This window comes from Planococcus citri, chromosome 5, assembly GCF_950023065.1.
Source record: "Planococcus citri chromosome 5, ihPlaCitr1.1, whole genome shotgun sequence".
Classification (NCBI taxonomy): domain Eukaryota; kingdom Metazoa; phylum Arthropoda; class Insecta; order Hemiptera; family Pseudococcidae; genus Planococcus; species Planococcus citri.
In genome coordinates this window covers 8,348,846-8,368,160 of record NC_088681.1, presented here as the reverse complement: position 1 = coordinate 8,368,160, position 19,315 = coordinate 8,348,846, and the positions used below count along the sequence as shown (strand labels likewise).

Here is a 19,315-nt window from a genome sequence, read left to right as displayed (position 1 = left end):
TTTCAATTATTGGTATTTTTTTGTAAATTTTTAGCAATTTTCTGGCAAATTGGCTCTGGTAATTCTCTGCCAATTATTTGGTAATTGTCTGTTAATTCCGGATATTTTTCCATAAATTAAAGGTAAATTTCCATAAGCAGTAATTTTTTGAAAATTCCACGTTATTTTCTGAAAATTTATGATAGTTTGATAAAGTGATATTGATAATGATTGGGTTAGGTGAAGTAGATGAGAAAGACTATATGGTGGGTTTATAATAATACTTTCTACCTGCTAATTTTCTGAGAAATATCCCTAAGGAGATATTTTCATGCACCATGCTAGCTCAATAGGTGCTTGTACGATCACTACGAATACCCTTTATACACATACAATTTCTTATTAACGTGTAGAAATAAAACACGAGACAAATGCTTTGTACATTATAATTTAATACATAATGTGGGCTTGTAATATTCATGGGGTTCGAAGTCATGAACATTGTATAAATAGATATAAAATATCTAAAGCTAGACTATACTAGTAGAAAAGCGGTTCTGGTAGATATAACTCGAAAAGTAGGTTAATACTTGGTCTAAATTAAGCATATCGATTAAAGGGGGTTTCTCAAATTACCTTTAACTGATAGGGCGAACGCAACCCGGACAGGATTTAGGGTACATCTCCTGCCTCAACACTGTACACGTTCCCTGCTCGTCGGGGTGCTACTAATACTAAGCACGTCACAGGGTATTGGTTGGTAGATACACATTCAATTGGGTCGCCATCCCTTAGATCCGGAATGAAAAGGGATGCTTCCAGAGCACCATTGATTAATCGACATAACGTAATCAATGTTCACATTAAAAATATATACATATTAACCTCGCGATGGGTTATATCAAAAAGCGGGCGGATTAGATCCTTAAGGGATTAATCGGCGTTAATTACTGAGGGTAGGAACCTAACATCAAATTAGCACTTGCAATTACTGAAACGAAGCACAGAACCATCCTTAAGGGGGCTCATACTTAGTGGAGAGATTTTACGTTATTTTCCATTTTGTGCAAATGCACTGACAACCGAAAAGAACGAGCACTAAGAACATATCGTCAAAGTTAAGAACTATCACATAATCAAGTACACTTTGCCAAAAATTAGGAACTCTTGAGATGGTCTGTGCATGAGATTATATAGTCGAAAGTTCAAGGAGAATGATCCGAGCTTGGAGCGACCTACGCTCGGAGATATTCGTACACGTTACCTTGGGCTCCAGAAATGTAGGAGAAGTACGTTAAACTTCTTCGAAAGAGGGGTAATGATACAACCTCCGACGAGAGGTTATTGTACTTCCTCTCTACGGAGTTAAGGCATATCTGCTCCTTACAAGTTTTCCTTCAAGTACCTACTGGTATTTTCCCATAAATTGAAGGTAATTTTCCAAAAACTACTGGTGTAGGTATGTTAACCATATAGATATGGATTTGAATAAATATCCCTCCGTACGCGTATCAACAATGAATAATGCTAAGATGGCATTTTTTCACCATCGTTGTCAGCATTGATGACGTTAAATTACGTCACGTATATCGACTACATCTACCACCGATCATACCAAATATGTACTCGTACTCCCACGTAGATGCATCGTTATCACACCAACAGCAAAAATAATATATGTACATAAGCACAGAAGGTGGAGGCGTTTGAAATATAACATCTCATCGCCAAAATATTTATTTAGGTGGTACTCCACTGGCAAGATGTAAAACGAAAAAAAAAAGTTATGCATATAGTATACCTACTTATGTACCTGATATCCAACACGAACTTTATTTTTATCACGTCATCTTAGCAAAACGATACTTACCTACACTTCTTAGGTCGTGGGTTTTCCAGCCTCCAAATTGATACACGTTCAAGGTTGTACGATGGAAATTCAAAATACTGCGGTACCTGTACCTACCTTATATATTCGTGCAAAGTTGGCCATTACTTTTCATACCGTTATGTAATCGACACCCATTTCTCGGCTATACAGCACAGCTTACCTACCACACTCTAATGTAAAACCCTCTTCGAAGATGTAACAGTATTTTCGCAGGTTAATCTACCAAAATGTATCCAAAAGACCGCTACCACACCTACAAAAAAATAAAAAAAAGGTACCGCGACGCGAAATTGCGTTCAGCTATATTATTTGCAATAAATAGTCATCAGCTTGACTCTACACAGTACATGGTAGGTACCGTATAGACCAGACAACACGCCAGCACACTTGATTCAAAATTAATACGAAATTCTCCTGTATCGCCATCACGAGTTCAATTCCATTGAAAATGGAAGAGAAGGTATTTTGAATTACAGCATTGCTGTGTGCGCTTTTCTACTCGTATACCCTGCGTTTTGCCATGATCTTTTAAATACGGGTATCATTGACCTCGAGTTACATTTTCCTTATTTATTAAGTCTCCCTGCTATATGTACTGCGATCTGCTTGGAAGAGAGAACACTCGTAAATTTTATAATAAGATTCGTTTACGGAATACCAATATCTTATGTAAATCTTAATACGTTCCGGGTACATTTAGCAAAGTAAGAAAAATATATCTATTTACCATGACTTTACGTACTTATTCTTTCGTAGTGCTATCCACGTATTCGTCGTGCAATATTCTTCCAACTTACTTATAAATAGAGGATGAGATGTAGATAGTATTCAATCAATATCGTCGAGAAAGTCTGCGAGTAAATCGTTTTTATTAAACGTATTAAAAAATTCATGATTTTATGAAAGTTTAGTGTATAAGGTTTTCGTAAGTGTAGAACACCTTCCCTCTATCTCTTCAATATCATTACTGGGATTCTCACTTAAAGAAATATACTCGGATGCTTCCAAACACTAATACAGAGTACGTGCTTTTGAATTTTAACAGATTTATCATCTCTTGGAGAAAAAAAAACGCGAATATTTTATAATGTTTATGAGCGAAATGACTCCAATTTGCATTGCAGTGAACTTATAGAATTTATAAAAATTCTGAGATTTGCAAAGGCGTGACGAAGTGATGTTTAGTAGGGGGTGGCGGAAGGGGAGTGAGACTGAAATTTTCACAACTCTTCATACCGGATCCCCTCTCCTATTTTTATAACCTTTCGACTACTTTTTTGGAGAAATTTAAATCTTTATCTAGGTACTGTTCTAATTTTTAATTCTTCTGTTTTTTTTTCTGCTTCCAGGTACAGCATACTGTGTAAACCCCAACCAATCTCGACTACACCAACGGAAGAAGAAATCGACGACAACGATGTGATCACATGTAACCACGAATCTAAACTATCGAGCGAATTAGACCATCTGAAAATTGAAACAATTACTCAACCATCGAGTAAAGTCACCGATCTGAAAATTTCCGTACCTGGTTTTTGTAAAGCATTTCCGTGGCATTTTTTAACCGATAAAAATCTGCAAATCGTGCAACTCGGAAGCGGATTCATGAAGTTGTTTGGAAGACAGTTGAACCAATTAGGTGAGTTTCATATTTTGCAGATCAACTTATTAAATTAGGTACCCACTGTACCTATTATTGGATCAATTTTTTTTTGGGGGGAAGAAAATTTTTGAATGACGATTCTGGTCTTAGGTATGGATTTGAGTAGCATGTAGCACATTAAATAAATTTAGGTGTTTCTTACAATCATACGTTTATTTAGGTTAACAGACGTCATTTTTTTGCAACGTTACGTAAAAAATTCACATAAGACGATATCCCGTGCCAATAACGTGAAAATGTGTTACATAGCAGCGGATACACGCTTAAAATGGATAAATGTTTCAATCTTTGAGTTTGAGTGAGAAATATCAGCACATCTTGACGATTTTTCACCGAACAGTACCAAGGAGTCGAATATACTGAGAATGCAACGCTTGATGCCTGGATACAAATAACAGAATAACGATTACCTAATTATTTTGAATTTGAATGAATCAAGTTTGAAAATGGGGTAATATAAATTGGTTCCTGAAAAAATGTAGGTATAGGTGCGTTTTATGAGAGATTCCAGTTAAATTTGGAAACAATTTTCAGAAAAATCTCGTACCTAAATTTAATTATTATAGTAACCTAAACTTATAACTCAATATTGATGATTTTGTTCATTTTTGAAAGTACATTAGAGAACCTCATACGAGTAATACAGTTTTCTTCAAAATTTCCATTTTGTAATTCTCCACCAAAAAAAAACAAATTTTTGTTTTATGATTTTTTTTCAATTGTTACACTCTAAGAGAGATTTTAAAGTTTTCCTATTATTTTAATTTTTATTGTACTTCGAGATCTTCAGTTAACATCTCGTAGGATTGTCAAAAAATACATCAGGCAAATTGTTCCCTCAATTTTTAAATACTTTCTTTCGACATGAGGAATGAAACGAGCATTTTTTAAACCCATGCAGCGATGATTCAAAAATCCAAAATATGAGTTACTAGACCAGAAAAAAGTCGTTGGATACATTTCTTAAGAAGTAGTAAAACTTCATTCGCTAAGATTCGTTCTTTGGAAAAAAAATTTAATCAAAGTATTCGCCACGTGGGACACCTAGTTGATGATGTAAATTATTTTCAAGAAATTAATTTAAAAATTCGAGTAGGTACTTAATGACAATGAATTTTTCATGATTGAGTTACCAACAATTTGATGCAAAAATTCAAATTGACCAACATGATTTTTCATTCGACTTACAAAAAATATTTCCTTTATACTAACTTCGCTATCTCCTCTATATTTTTTTTTTGAGAAGAAATTTCAAATTTTATGTAGCTCAAGAAATTCACTTCACTGAGACATTTTTTAAATACATTTTCAAAAAAAAAAAAAAAAAAAAAAAAAAAAACGGTGAAAAACTGTTTAAAGTATTTAAATTTATTTTCAAACCAATTTTCCTTCGAGGAGGGGGGGGGGGTATTTTACATGTTGTTCATTATGGCTAATTCGAAAGGAACTGTCAATAGACTTGATTTAAGATGATAAAACATGAAATGAGAGGACTAAAAATGTTTTTTTTTTTTTTTTTTTTTTACCATAGAGATCGAATTTGTTCGAACGATTGAAACCTGCAAAATACATACAAGTTTGAGGAATTTTATTATCTCATTCTCCTCGGCAAATTTTCATCTGGAAAATCAATTTTGAAGGGAGGCTGCACGTGCTGGTCTCAAGGTCAAAGAACAAGAGAAATTACTCGAAAATTGACTCTTTCTTTTACAATGGGTGCGAGTAGGGGTTGAATAAATCTTCGTAAGACGAATTTGAAGTCCTCAACTTTGTACCTAGTACCTATACTTGCCAATGTTGAAAAAATTCGGGTCAATTTTGGGAAAAATCGTGGTCAAAAATTCCTGGAAATTTAATTTTTTTTTTCATTCTGGAAATCTTTATTATATCTGACTCTAAAAAAAACTTGCCAATTTAAAAAAATTTTAGGTCAATTTTTGGAGGAACTGGTGGTTAAAAAATCCTGGAAAATTGTTTTTTTTTTTTATTTTGAAAATTTCTGTTCATTTAATTCTTCATTATACCTATCCGACTCCAAATAAAAATATGTATCAAAAAAAACTTCTCACTGAGGGATGTGGTGGTCAAAAATTTTTAGAAAATTGATTTTTTTAATTTTGAAAATTTTTATTGATTCATCATTATTTGCACTGAATTATGATTTCAGTCGATTCACTGTTGCTTTTTATCATTTGCTTTTGTCATACGTTTCAACCTTTATACCCCTCCTATGACCATAATCTGAGATCAAGTATGCATTAAAATTCTCAAATCCAGTTATCCAAAAATCTTGGAATAATTGTCCTAGCTTCTTTGCATTGAATTGTCAAAAATTACTGAGAAAACAAATCTCACAAAAGATTGGGAAAAAATTTCATTTCATCCGACACTAAAAAAGTATAAGTATAATTATAAAAATTTGTTTTCATCAACTTCAAGTATGTACGAGTATTTTCAAATTCAGCTTCCAAAGGAAAACAATTCAAAGTTGTTAGCTTTCATAAGAATCTAATTCCCCATCAATTTGATTTTCGATCTGAGTTCAAAAAAATATTACGTGTTTGGAGCTTATTCCCCCAAGTTGTAAAAAAACAAAAAAAAAATTGAAAACTAACTCATCCAAAAAATGTTAGTCCTCGTCAGAATTCTTCTAAATGAACTACCTTCAAAAGAAAAACCATCCCTGGTCTCAAAACTTTTTTGATCCTTCTGTATGGAGCTACAAAAGTTGGAAAAAATGGGGGGAAAAAGGGAAAAATCGAGGTTGATATTTTTTTGTTTTGATTTTCTCTTTCGGTGTCAGAATTCTGCTAAACAATTCCTTTTTTAAGAAAAAAACTTTCCTCGGTTTTGCCCTTGCCGAAACCACGTTAGTTCCCTTGTACCTATTGAGCCTTCTCATCTCTAAAAATTCCCCTTATTTAAAAAAATTGAAATTGAAATTGAAATTTATTAATTCATTAGGAATACAATGATCTCTAGTACATGACGACCCCTCTATGCTCAGAGGCGAGGCGATAATGATAATAATAAAGAATTGAAATCATCAAAACATTTGAGAATTTTTCATTTCTGGTCTGAATCATTTTCTGAATAACTCCCTTTTCAAAAAGTGGACTTCCTTCTCCTTCCCCCTCCCCTATCACAACGTGGAAAAATGCTGGCACAGAAATGGAAAATTTTCAAAATAGGTACCTAGGTAATTTTGATGCATTCCAATTTTTTTTTTTTTTTTTTTTTGATTTTAGAGGGCTTATTATAAGAGGACTGAAATACTTAGCTGAATGATCGATGTAAGTTTTCTTAATACCCTCGTGGAATATTTAAAAAAAAAATGTGATGCAGAATGCAGAAATGGGGATCAAAGTTTGGGATGAAGTTTTGAAGGGTTTCCTTTCAAATTAGAGGAATGTTACCATTTTCATCGGTTTTTGTCATGAAAAATTGACACATTTTGAGAGTATGAAATTGCAAAAAAAGAGATGCTGTTATTCTTATTGTTCATTTTTTAAGATTTGGTTTGAAACACTGGAGATAAATGTCTTTATTAGAAACTTGACCACGTGTTTCTTTTTCTGACTGGAATGGGTAAGAAAACACATTGTAACCTTTGTGTCCCATTTTAACGAGCGTCTCGAGAGCAAATATGTGTAACCAATCAGAAGCGAGTTAGTTTTTATCTGTTGTCTCTCTTTCGTCCGTTGTTTACGTTTTTGGACTTGTATTTTATTTTATGATGGTGTATTCGTATATATTTCTAAGTTTTTTCTTTTAAAAAAATAAAAATATATTTTCAAACGTAGTTTTTTTGTCATATATGTATCATCACATTACAAATAATAAATGAATCAATGTAACATAACTTTACTATCATGTTGAATTGTTGAATAATTATTAAAGCTGTATCTACTAGTATCAAAATTCAAAACGTGTAGTTCGAATTCTCAATAAAGATGATCGTTATATTGTGCTTGTGACGATATGGCTAATGGCTAATACAAGTGTCATTTCGAATTCTCGATAAAGATGATCGTTATTCGTTAAGTGTTTGTGTTGTGACGATCAATTTCATTGAGAATTCGAAATGCTTATTTTACGTTTTGAATTTTGATATTGATACTAGTTAAGTACGTACAGCTTTGATATCGTTTAATAATTTAACATTTACGGTTTAGTAAAGTTATGTTACATTGATTCATTTGTTATTTTATTTGTAATGTGATGATTTATACACATGTATGACAATAAATATACGAATACACCATCATAAAATAAAATACAAGTCCAAAACGTAAACAACGGACGAAAGAGAGACAACAGATAAATACTAACCCGCTTCTGATTGGTTACACATATTTGCTCTCGAGACGCTCGTCCATTTTATGTTAATAAAAAAATCCACCTTTAAAAGCCCATTAGGAGTCTAAATTTCCATATTAACATTTTTTGGGTAATTCAGCTGCCTAAATGTTTGATAGGTAACCTTACCAAATAAATACAGAAGAGAGGAAACAGAATTGAAATTGAGTTTAAATCCTTTCTCTTTTTTTCGTTCTCATTTTCTGCCTAATTTGTTTCAATTTCTGAATCGATATTCGTGGCGATTGAACGATTTTTTTAATCTTAGCCCCATTTGGAGGTACCTAAATTTTCCTTAACTCTATTTAATTGGTTGGAATTCATCTTACCGCACTTTGTAGAGTCTCGCCGATCCAAAAGAGTAAAAATATCGTCCAACCGAGTCCGGCCAAATACGCAATACCTTTTAGCTTCATCGAAAATGGCATATCCGTCTGTAAAGGGTAAAATAAGTATACCCAATAAAGTATGTAGTAAACAATTATCCACAAATTCGACTTTCGAAGTGACAAAAACAATAAAACGAAAAACAATCCCTCGATTATGGAGCCATTATAAGCAAAGGTATAGGCACTGTTGAAAAAAAGCACAAAAAAATATAAATAAAATTCCTCACCGATAAAATAACATAAATTTGAATAGCTTCGCCGAAAAAAGATCCGAGCACGGCGATCGAATACAGGAACTCTATAAATCGCCTAGAATTGTCAATTACGCTAAAACAGTACGATTAATCGAGCCATTAAAAAAATAGCTAGGTACGTCACGTCACACGATGGACTCTCGCGTATTATTCGTACTTAAAATATACTACGTTCTGTGTCGACTTTCTTACCTGGTAATTCGTTTAAACGCTTTCGTACCATTAATTACAGTCTCTCTGAATACGACTGTAATTTCAGAGAAGGAAAACTCCTGCGACGACGTTAGCTCTTTCTCAATAGCTCTAGTTCGCGAACGGATTCGATTCTTTACAGATACCAAAGCCGAGTAACAAACCGCCCTCCAAACCATAATAAAAGCAGCTGCTGCGATCCACTCGAATAGTAGAAAACCGAATATCACGTTGCAAATTATATTACTGGTGAGGAAAAATCGCATATTACCGTTACTTTCGAGATGAGGGAAAGGATACGTGTAATACATGTAATTTTCGAGTTTTTCTCGCTCGTAGAATATCATCACGTCGAATATACCAGCGCACATGTAGATTCCACCGCACACGAAGGGAAAAGCGAACTGGTTCAAGAGCATGGCCAAAATATCGAGATTGGGTTCATTGGCAGTCTCGATCGATAACAAATCGTCGATCATGTCGATGGTTTTTTCCACCTCGTCAGAGTAGTAATATAAACCAATAGGGATATAGAGTCCTAGAAATATCGATATGGCTACGAAATTCAACACGTTCAGATGAGTGTAGAGGTTCTTTTCCATATCTTGAAGCAGATAAGTCATCCCTAGGATGTTTCCGAGCAGCATTCCACTTACATGCATCACTATCCAGAAGCATTTCACAGTCATGTGGATTTTATTAGTGAAGAAGATCTTACCGCAGAAACAATACAATAAGTAGAGCTGATTGGTTGTGGTGTTTTTGTATCCGAATATGTTCTCGGTGCCGCACATTTGTTTCGCGATTTTTATGAATCCTTTTAGAAAAAACATGGTGGAGAATTTTATGAAAATTTCACGTCTTGTCACACGATGTTCTGGTACGTTTATTTAGCTATAGGTACCTCTACATGAAAAGTTGGTGGAGAAATACGCTACGTTGAGGTCTTATTTAAAAAGGTGTAAATATGTAGGGAAAAGTTTTACCATATTGTTCGAATATACCAAACTTCCGAATAAGTATTGTTGAACTTGCCAAGTTTGGAATATTTTTTTTTTTTTGCTTTTTTCCAAAGATATGAAACAAATGTGAAAATTACTACGTGTAAGTAGGTATTCGAGTTTTGGAAATTTTTCTTAGGGGATTTTAATGACGTAGGTAGATGACATAGTGAGGTTTTGCTGTCGGAATAATTCTTTATAAAACAAATAATGAAGAGTGATGTGTGTGTTGTGTGATGATAAACTACATTGTGTATTATTAAAGATAATTTCCTGTAGATAGACAAATATGTCGTGCGAAACCGGGCGATATTTTATAGTTGAAAAATTTCATTCACAAGGTGACCCGAACGATATTTATACAGAATGCGAGAATTTAAGGTCACTGTGCATTTTCATTTCGTCTAATTATACTGCAAACCAAACTACCTACCTGTATATTTGTACCTACACATATGTGGCTAGTTTGACTACTCGAGGGTATGAATAAAGAGACAATTGAGACAATTATTCTGATGATGCGGTTGACTGAATTACGCAAGTGTAAGTCTATATTTGTTCGGATGTAAGTTCAAGTTGGATGACTTTGAAATGCATTTGCAAGAGCAGTGATGCATTATGTGCAGCGGCGAACTGTCCTATGATGTTATCTGGCGATCGCCAGGGGCTAGGAGACAGCGAGGGGCCTCCAGTGTCCCACGTTTACTACGTTCTCTAAACATGAATTTTTGCAAGCTTTTGCCCTCACTTTGCTCGAGCCTGTATGCTCTTCTTTTCTATGCCTATTTTAGGATCATTCCACGTCAATTCGACCAAGAAGTGGGGGGGGGGAATCCCGGCGATTTTTTTGAAAATTTTTCTGTGGAGAGACCTTCCGAAGGGATGACCAATGCCACAAATTGCAGCCCTCCGTAGCCCTTTTTTAAAGGCTGCTAGGGGGTGTTGAAGTTTTCACTGAACTTGAAATATCATCCATTTCAGCAGTGGATTACTCGATAACCGCAATACCTATCAAAGTGGAACTTTTTCCAATAATTTTTTTTTTTTTTTATTATTTAATAAGGTTTATTACAATCTTAAGGAGACCTTAAATAAGTAATATTTCTGACTTTAAACAAGTTAGTTACATGACATGTGCAGGGTTCTCTCCAGTGAGAGTGTACTCTGCTATTTTATGACTAAGTCGTCGTGAGGTTTTAACTGATGGATGTTTCTTTGCTTTGATCTTGTTTTGTGTGTTTTCAACTTGAGAAATTCTTTTATCCATTTTTTTAAGCAGTTCCAAAATGTCTTTCAAGCTTGCCTGCTCGTCTAGTTCCACTGGTTCATCCGATTCATCTGTGTTATTCTTTGGAAGGTTTCTTTTGACAATTTTGGCTTGTTCAGGTTTCTGAGTTGTTATCTGCTCCTGGCTTTGAGTGGTCCTTTGCTTTGACACGATCAATTACTGTCATCTTTGGTTTAGATATAGCAGCAATTTTTGCTTGATATACTGGACACCCTCTCCAGTTGGCTGTATGATCACAATCACAATTGGCACACTTGGCTGGGTCTTCTTTCTTCTTCCTACATTGCTTTGTTTCATGGTCTAATCCACACTAATCAACACATTTGGGTTTCCTTGCACAGTGTGTTTTGGTATGACCCTACTGACAAAATATGAGAGCGTTTTCGCTAGCGACTTTTTAGGACCACTTCGCTATAGCATTTTCACTGGCGAATAGCGAATCCGCTCTACAAAGTATGCTATTCACTGTAGGGGGTAATGTGTAGCTGGAACAAGTAACCAAACAAAAGAAAAAGATTCTTTTTGTGACAAAACTACAACCACAATTAACAGAAATATGAATGTGTAGGGTAGGCACCTAGGTACTAGATAGTATGTTGTAGTTGCACAGAAAAGTCATTATCTTCCCCTTACACTCCAACTAAAGAGTGATGGAACCTGTTTTCTTCTCTACTTTCTCTGGGATGTTTAGTTTGGTTCTTGCTGATCTCCTCCTACCCCGCGTATCTGATACTGATGTAAGGGATGTTTGTCAACTTCATTTACAGGAGTACACCACTGGTTCAGGTTTAGAAATTGGTATTAAATTAAGCATACATGGCAATCGATCCTCGTTCAGGGAGGTAATTTTTTTTGATCAATTTTGAGAAATTTATCCACTCAAATATATGTATCTGTAGCCAATCATTTTTCTAATTTTTTGAGATGTGTTTGAACAGTATGTGATATGTTTATGATAGTGAAATATTTTTTTAAAAAAGAAATTGGTCATTTGTGAAACATTTCCAGAAAAAAGAAAAACATGCTGCGTTTCATGGGTTTCTGAAACTGAAAGTGCTTCACACTAGAAAAAAAAGATATGTACTTTATTGCATACCTAAGCACATATATCCACACAATTATTAAGAGGAAAAGACAAGCAATTTGGGGTACATAGCAGTCAAATTTTCAGGGGTTTTTGAGTCAAAAACAATCTTCAAATTTTAGTCCCAAAAAGTGTAATAAATGGACAACAGTTTCACTTGAAAATTAAAGGCACACACTTGATGTACGATTATTTGTCAAAATAATCGATTAATTCATCCTCAATTATCAGGAAAAAAATAATCGCATTTACATTACATTTCACCTTGATTGATCAATTATTTTCATAATCGATTATAATCGGATACAACACTAATCCCAAACTAAAGACTCAATCTTCAGGGAGGGAGATGGAGAAAAAATGAAATTTTTCAGGGAAAGAGATGAAAAAAAAAATGAAATTTTTCAACTTTGTCGAATGAAGCATCAAAATAAATGTTTTTCAACCTTCTAAATGGAAATCCATTTTAGAATTAATTATTTAATTTAAGTTCCTTTTCGCGAAAAATTCAACAGCAAAATGTTAAAAGATGTTTTCGTAGCTAAACTATTCCAAATTCTAACATGTATCACAAAAATGCTAGCGAAAACGCGAAATGCTGAAGTAAATTAATACCTGAAATAACGTTTTCACTTTTCGCTCTCAAAAACACCAGTGGTTTTGCTTTTCGCCCTCAAAAATGCTCTGTGATAAAAACTGTTGGGAGCGGTTTCACTATCCGCTGTCATTTCCGCCATGTGAAAAGAGTTCCAGGTACCTAGCATTTTTAATGGCGAAAAGCGAATTTGCTAGCGACTTTTTAGTACTTTCTAGCTATCTGCCAGCGTTTTCGCTAGCGGATCGCGTTTTTCGTTGTCAATTGGGGACCAACCTGCTGGCAGTTTTTACATTGAGGTAGCTCCCTCTTTTTTGCTGGAGGTTCTACCTTCACTTTAGTGTGCAACAAGAACCCCATTTCATAAATGGTCTTGTTGTTTTCTTTTGGGCTGAGATATACATAAAAGAGTGGTAATGCCACCTTATATGATTTCTTACTTACAATTTCTTCAGATACATTTTTTTTCACCTCTGTTTTTTTTAATAATTACATTGGTAACATTAATGGCATCATGTCTGATTTTAATCAATTCTAATTTGATATCCTCGGGTGAAGTGGAGGGGTGTAGCCTGGTAATTCTCAAAAATTTGGCAAATTTCTGTCCCAAGACTATTTCTAGCAATTTCTTCAAAAGTATACAAGATATGTGAATTTTTTTCAGAACTTGATTCAATACCACCGGGGCATCTATTTAACTATTTAAACATGCTTAGACCCCCTCCCCCTCCCCACCTGGAATCGCTTGAATGGCCAAAAGTTCCTAGTGGTGTCCTGTCCGAGCACAGGTTTTTTTTTGCAATCCCGTTTTTATGATACAAATATGCATTTTATCAAAAAAACCAAAAGATACAAAATTGTTCTACATGAAATTTTCTACATTTTGACGCTATCAGTTGAACTCAAAACGTTTATTAAATAACTTTACAGGGGGTTCAAAGTCTGTCCCCGACTTTAATGTCCATCACGCTGTTCATTTTTCAGATTTTTTTTACCAGTTAAAAATATTTTTTTATGTGGATAAATGGTCACACCGATTCAAATGGTTGATAAGAGTGCTATCCACATTTCAAAAGACAAATGCCAATTCATTTAGCTCGTAAGAAAATCGAAATACATGCAAAATTTTTACATGTCTCAAATTCAACTTCCATAGTCGTGTCTCAATATTTTCGCGGTAATGTTCGGCTTTCTGTCCAAAAACAAGTATACCTACAAATGTTTAAGGGGTATGTTCGGTTACATTGATACAAGAAATTTCATCGAATGATATCTTCCAATGCCCTTTTTTTCGAGATTTTCTCACATTTTCCCTGTATAATTTTTTCCTCGTCGTGTCTTTAAGAAGTCTTAAAACCTTCCCTCCCACTACCCCAGGGGGGGGGTTGATTGAGACCAATACCAAAAATGAGGTCGAGGGTATGTATATTTATGAGTTCAATTTTGAAAATTTCAAAAAACTGTGTATTTTAAAATTTTCAAAATTGAAAAAAAAATATATATTGAAATTTGCCAAATTTTTGAGAACTACCCAGCCCTCTTATAACTACCTGCCTCCAGTGCCCTATACACTGCTCTAAAGCTTTGCTCATTTGACCATGCTATTTTAACATCTCCATTAGAGAGGGTTTGCATTATAGGGGTTTCACACTCTTCCATGCTTTCCAACATTGCAGTAAATTCAGTAATATTTTTAATTCCACTTACGTAAATAGGTGGAATATGTTTCTTTTTGAGTTTTTCACTGTAAGTTTCTTTTGACTGGATAGACTTAGTACTGTCTATTGTCATATTGTTATGATTTTCCTCTGATTCGTCTGTTGATGATGCTTGTTTGCTGAGATGGTTTTCATCCTCTTTTGACTTTGCTTGATAGTGAGCCACTACTTCCCATTAGTGGTTGATTTGCCTCTGCTGTTCTTCTAACTGTTTTTGTTGAAGTTTATTCTGTTTCACAATGTCGCTGTACATATAGCTGTTAGCTGGTTGTACGCGGGATCGCCATCGTTCATACCCATCATAGTTCACATTCACTATTTATATTCCCGACGCCCAGTATTTTAATTCTTTAGGTAAATTGTGAATCGTTTCTTATGCATATGTGCTGCCATGAACACATTGAAACTTTTCATTCTACTTTTCTCTATGAAAAAAAGTGGCAACACTGATTTTTATGATATCACCAAAAAACTTTTCAAAACCTCTAACTATTGGAAAAAGTTCCATTTTAGTAGGTATTCGCAGTTATCGAGTAATCCACTGCTGAAATGAACAATATTTCAAGTTCACTGAAAACTTTGACACCCCCTAGCAGCCTTTGAAAAAGTCCCACAGGGCTGCTATTTGCGCCATTGGTCATCCCTTCGGAAGGTCTTCCACAGGAAAAATTTCAAAAAAATCTCCGACCCCCCCTACCACTTGCTGGTCGAATTGACGTAGAATGACCCTTCAATTTTTCCATGTTCCTCATGAAAAAACGATCACCCAGATGATGACTTCAAGCTCTCTTATGAGGCCAATCCAAATGGTATAGCTGAATTTATCTCTCCCCCCTCCCATTCGAGACAGTTGGTAGGTATAATATTGACGATAGAAATAGTAAACAGAAAAAAGTAGGGTACCAGAGTTTAGAAAAGATGCCGCCAGTACCACGAACGGCGGTAGAAGCCATGCATGAGGCACATTTCACTTTCAAATATATGCTGCATATACATGTACAATACATGGAAAAGCACTACGTAGTGGCCGGTATATCCGTGAGAAATTTACCAACTGAAACCACGTGTGTTGACGACAAGCTTGTAAGAGCGAGTGTAGTACGATAAACCGCCAACGACGACGGCGTATAGATATTTGTAGCGTTTCACCCGAGAAAAAAAGTTGAAAAGAACTTGGAAAATATTTTCATGCAGAACCTCTCCCCTTCCCTCCTCTCACCTCGCCCCGCCACTCTTCCTCACCTTATCCAAACATCTCTTGCAGGGGGGAAAATTTGCCAGAAATAAGACGCTATATTATTGTAGCTGATGAGAACCGAATTTGGTTCTGAAAACTTGAAAAATGCTTAAAATTGCATCAAAAAACAAATCGAATTTTCGCAAAAATGAAAAAAAAAAACAAATCAAAATTTCACCGAATTGACTCAAAAAACTGAAATTTGATACGAATTGATTTTTATTATCGTTTAAATAAAATCAAACAAAATCGTTCGTGATTATCTTGAGTGGCTCCTTCGTATGTCACTTGAAATCTCACAACTTCGCCTTATCGAACAATATTTCTCGAAAAACGTTTTTCGAGCTGCTCAAACTCTATTCGACCGATTATATGTATTTATTTATAGACACCCTGTGGGACGTTTTACGAAAAAGGTTATATTTCCTATTTAGACTAGGGTACCTACATGTGTATGTGTGTCTGTGTGGATAAATACTCGAATATATAGGTACCTACGTGTACGTAGTATTTCGGTTTTGCTGCACGAGCACAGTACAAAAGCACATGAACTGAACATCACAAAGTGTACAATACGTAGGTAGGTAGCCTATATGGTGGGAATAATTTACATAGCCTCATTTCGCTTATCTTAACGCTGATGCTGGTTAATGTTTCGCCGTATGCTTTTCACAATTTCAGTTCGGGTTAAAATAATAAGCTTTTATTACACATCTTGCTCGCACCCTCGTGCCAATCTAATGAAGCAAAAAGATCTCATGCGAGGGCCGACCACCAACGACCAAACACCTTATACTCGTATATCCTTGGCCTCTCTCACATTATAACGTTTTATCAATGATGGCTCAGCCTCCTCACAACAACACGTCTCTCTCGCTCTCCGCGATACAGAGTAAATGATTCTAATTAAAAATACCTCCTTGCCCGAAGTCGAGCTTCGAGCTTCGAAGAAATTTAAAAAAAATTAATTTTAATGCGCTCCCGACGACAAAAATCTCATCGTCGGCGTCGCTGTCGTGGCCAAATAAAAAGAATACTTAGTAGGGTATAATTAACGAGCGTAATTTGGAAAAAATTTCTTCCACACGCCGGGTGAGTGAATGTAGAATAACGCAATTTCCGCCTTCTTTTATTCTCTGCCAAGTGTCCATATTAAAGGGATATATCCTTCTCGCGGTGGCCTGTTTTGCCGCCCTTCGTCACTTTTGATATTACCGCGAGAAAAAAAATACATAATTAACTAATTAAGGGCTTCTCACTATAATGTATAAGCGAGTTTTCCAGCATTTGTTCGAGCGTCGTTGTTGTTGTACTCCTTTGGGCGAATGCGAGAGCGATGAACTTTTATTGTACTATTTTTCAAAAAATACGCAGTTTAGCTAGAAATATGTTTCATGCGCGAATAAAATCCTATTCCATATGTAAACATCATTTGGGAAAAAATTCGGTAAAAGGGAACTTCTCTTTCATTTTCATTCAATTTTGGCGTAGGCTACCTTTATTCAGAAAAAGATTCAATGATTTACATTGCAATTTTGTTCAAATTTTGAAACATTTTAGGTAGGTACTGACAGATGGAACTTAGGCATATTTCTGCAATTCTTGTTCATTTTCAGTGATTTATTGCTTTATTCGTGTTCTTAAAATTACCTATATTAAGAGGTTTATGGAGAATTTCAAGTGGAAATTTTATTGCTTATTGCAAAAATTTCTTGACTTTTTGACATTTTTTTTTTGTTTTTTGGTCTTTTTCTCATTTTAGATGTTTTTTTCAGTGGTAGAAATTTTTTTGAATTTTTTTAAAAAATGAGGTCGAGCCTCTCTAACACGTTCTTTTTCAAATCCCCTTTTTCTTTTACCCGTACTTTTTTGGGGGATTATTTCTTCTGCATACACCTTGAACAACCTAGGTGAAAGGGGGCATCCTTGTCTCACACCTCTCTTTATACCACATCCGTTCTCCAAGTACTCAGTTCCAATGTTGATGTTTGCGCTCTGCTCCCAGTACAGGTTCTTGATTATTTGTAGGTCTTTGTCTTCAATATTGTACTTCTTCAGGATCTTCAACATCCTCTCATGGTTGACACAATCAAATGCCTTCTCATAATCGACGAGGCAAGCAATGATTTCCCTGTTTGCGTTCAGTGCTCTTTGAATGATCACTTTTAGCAGGGCAATTGCATCTCTTGTCCCTTTTATCCCTACAAAGTCATATTGTGATTCACTTAGATCTTCATCTATCTTTTTTTCAATTCTGGCATTTATAATGGTAAGTACCTAGTATGTAGCTTCAGTGCGTGGCTCATTAATGTGATGGTTCTATATTCACAGCATTTTTGCGAGTTGTTCTTCTTTGGTCATCGTCGTGGTTCCTTGTCCTTTACAGGACATTGGAAATCACATTTTTGTGGTACCCCAACAGGGTGAGGTGAATGCCTATTGCCACTGCAATTATTCTGGGGAATTGATGTTGTTTTGAGCTTTCACGTAGTAGTTTCCCGTTGCTTTCTACGCTATCTACAAAGTAGCTCATACATCACTAGCCGGGTTTTTACAACCCTGAGTTCCATAATCACCGCTACCTATAGTTGCTCAACCAGTGGCAGCTTTTTGATACCAGCAACAGATTGCATGCATTTCTGTTGCCTCTGCTGTTCTGGTGCTCGGAGCTTAATATGTAATAGATGTTAAATGCACTACAATGTATACATTACACGTTAACGCCTGCGTCTCTGGCAGGATTTGAACCCACGACCTCTTGTTCAGAAAGCCATGGCTCAACCCACTATGCCACTGAGCGACCTTCTTTGGTATTGGTACAAAATTTACCATATCGAAGTCCTTAGGTAGTGTACCTTCATCATATATTTCATTTATTATCTTCAGTAGCTCCTTTTCGTACTCCGGTGTCAGATGTTTAATCGAAGTCTACTAGTATGAGATCTTTCCCCACTGCTTTGTGGTTTCTGGCTCTATTCATCGCATTCCTCAGCTCCTGCATTTCAATTTGTGGTACCTCCTCTGTGGATGAAACTTCCATTCGAGCGGGATGTGTGTCATCTCGATACAGTTCTTGTTTGTATGTAACTGATCCAGACCTCTTCTGTTTCTTGATTGTTAACACAATACTTTCAGTCTTTCCTACACATATATGCTACTCCACTTCTCATTTTCTTGTGTGTGACCATCATCTGCTTCACTTTGGTATGCATTTCTCTAGAGTTGTGCCTTTTCTCCAGTTCTTCAATTTCTTGGCACTTCTCCTCATACTAGGTATTCATTTTTGGCCATTCTGCACATTCCTACGATCTTGTTATTTGTGCTGTGCATTCATTACTTGGTCTGTTTGCTTTTCTTCATAAATACATACATACTTAAGAAATTTCAATAGTCGAGTGAAGCGAGGGCAAAAACTTTCAAAGACTTATAATTCAAGAAGTAAATACCGTTACCTTAATGCCAAATCCGAGTATGTCCATCCAAAAAAACATCGTCGTTTTGCGTCACTGATAAGGCTCTGGAAAGCCCTGAATTGGAAAATTTGCATCGGAGTACAGTTAGAATGCACCACCGAAGATGCACGAAGCTGACCGATGTTCAATCAGAACTCAACGAACCCTTCCGAGCATATCCGAGCCTTATCAGTGATGCGTAAAATCGTCCTT

The 19,315-nt window shown here is 35.5% G+C and overlaps 1 protein-coding gene across 2 annotated transcripts in view; it reads left to right on the top strand.

Annotated features, from left to right (window-relative positions):
* Window positions 1-19,315, top strand: part of Gycalpha99B (guanylate cyclase 1 soluble subunit alpha 2) — a 671,156-nt gene that overhangs the window by 311,932 nt on the left and 339,909 nt on the right. For both annotated transcript variants that reach the window (XM_065366355.1, XM_065366356.1), the window contains exon 7: window positions 3,220-3,509. In XM_065366355.1, coding sequence (XP_065222427.1) covers window positions 3,220-3,509 — 290 coding nt within the window. The remainder of the gene's footprint in view (window positions 1-3,219; window positions 3,510-19,315) is intronic.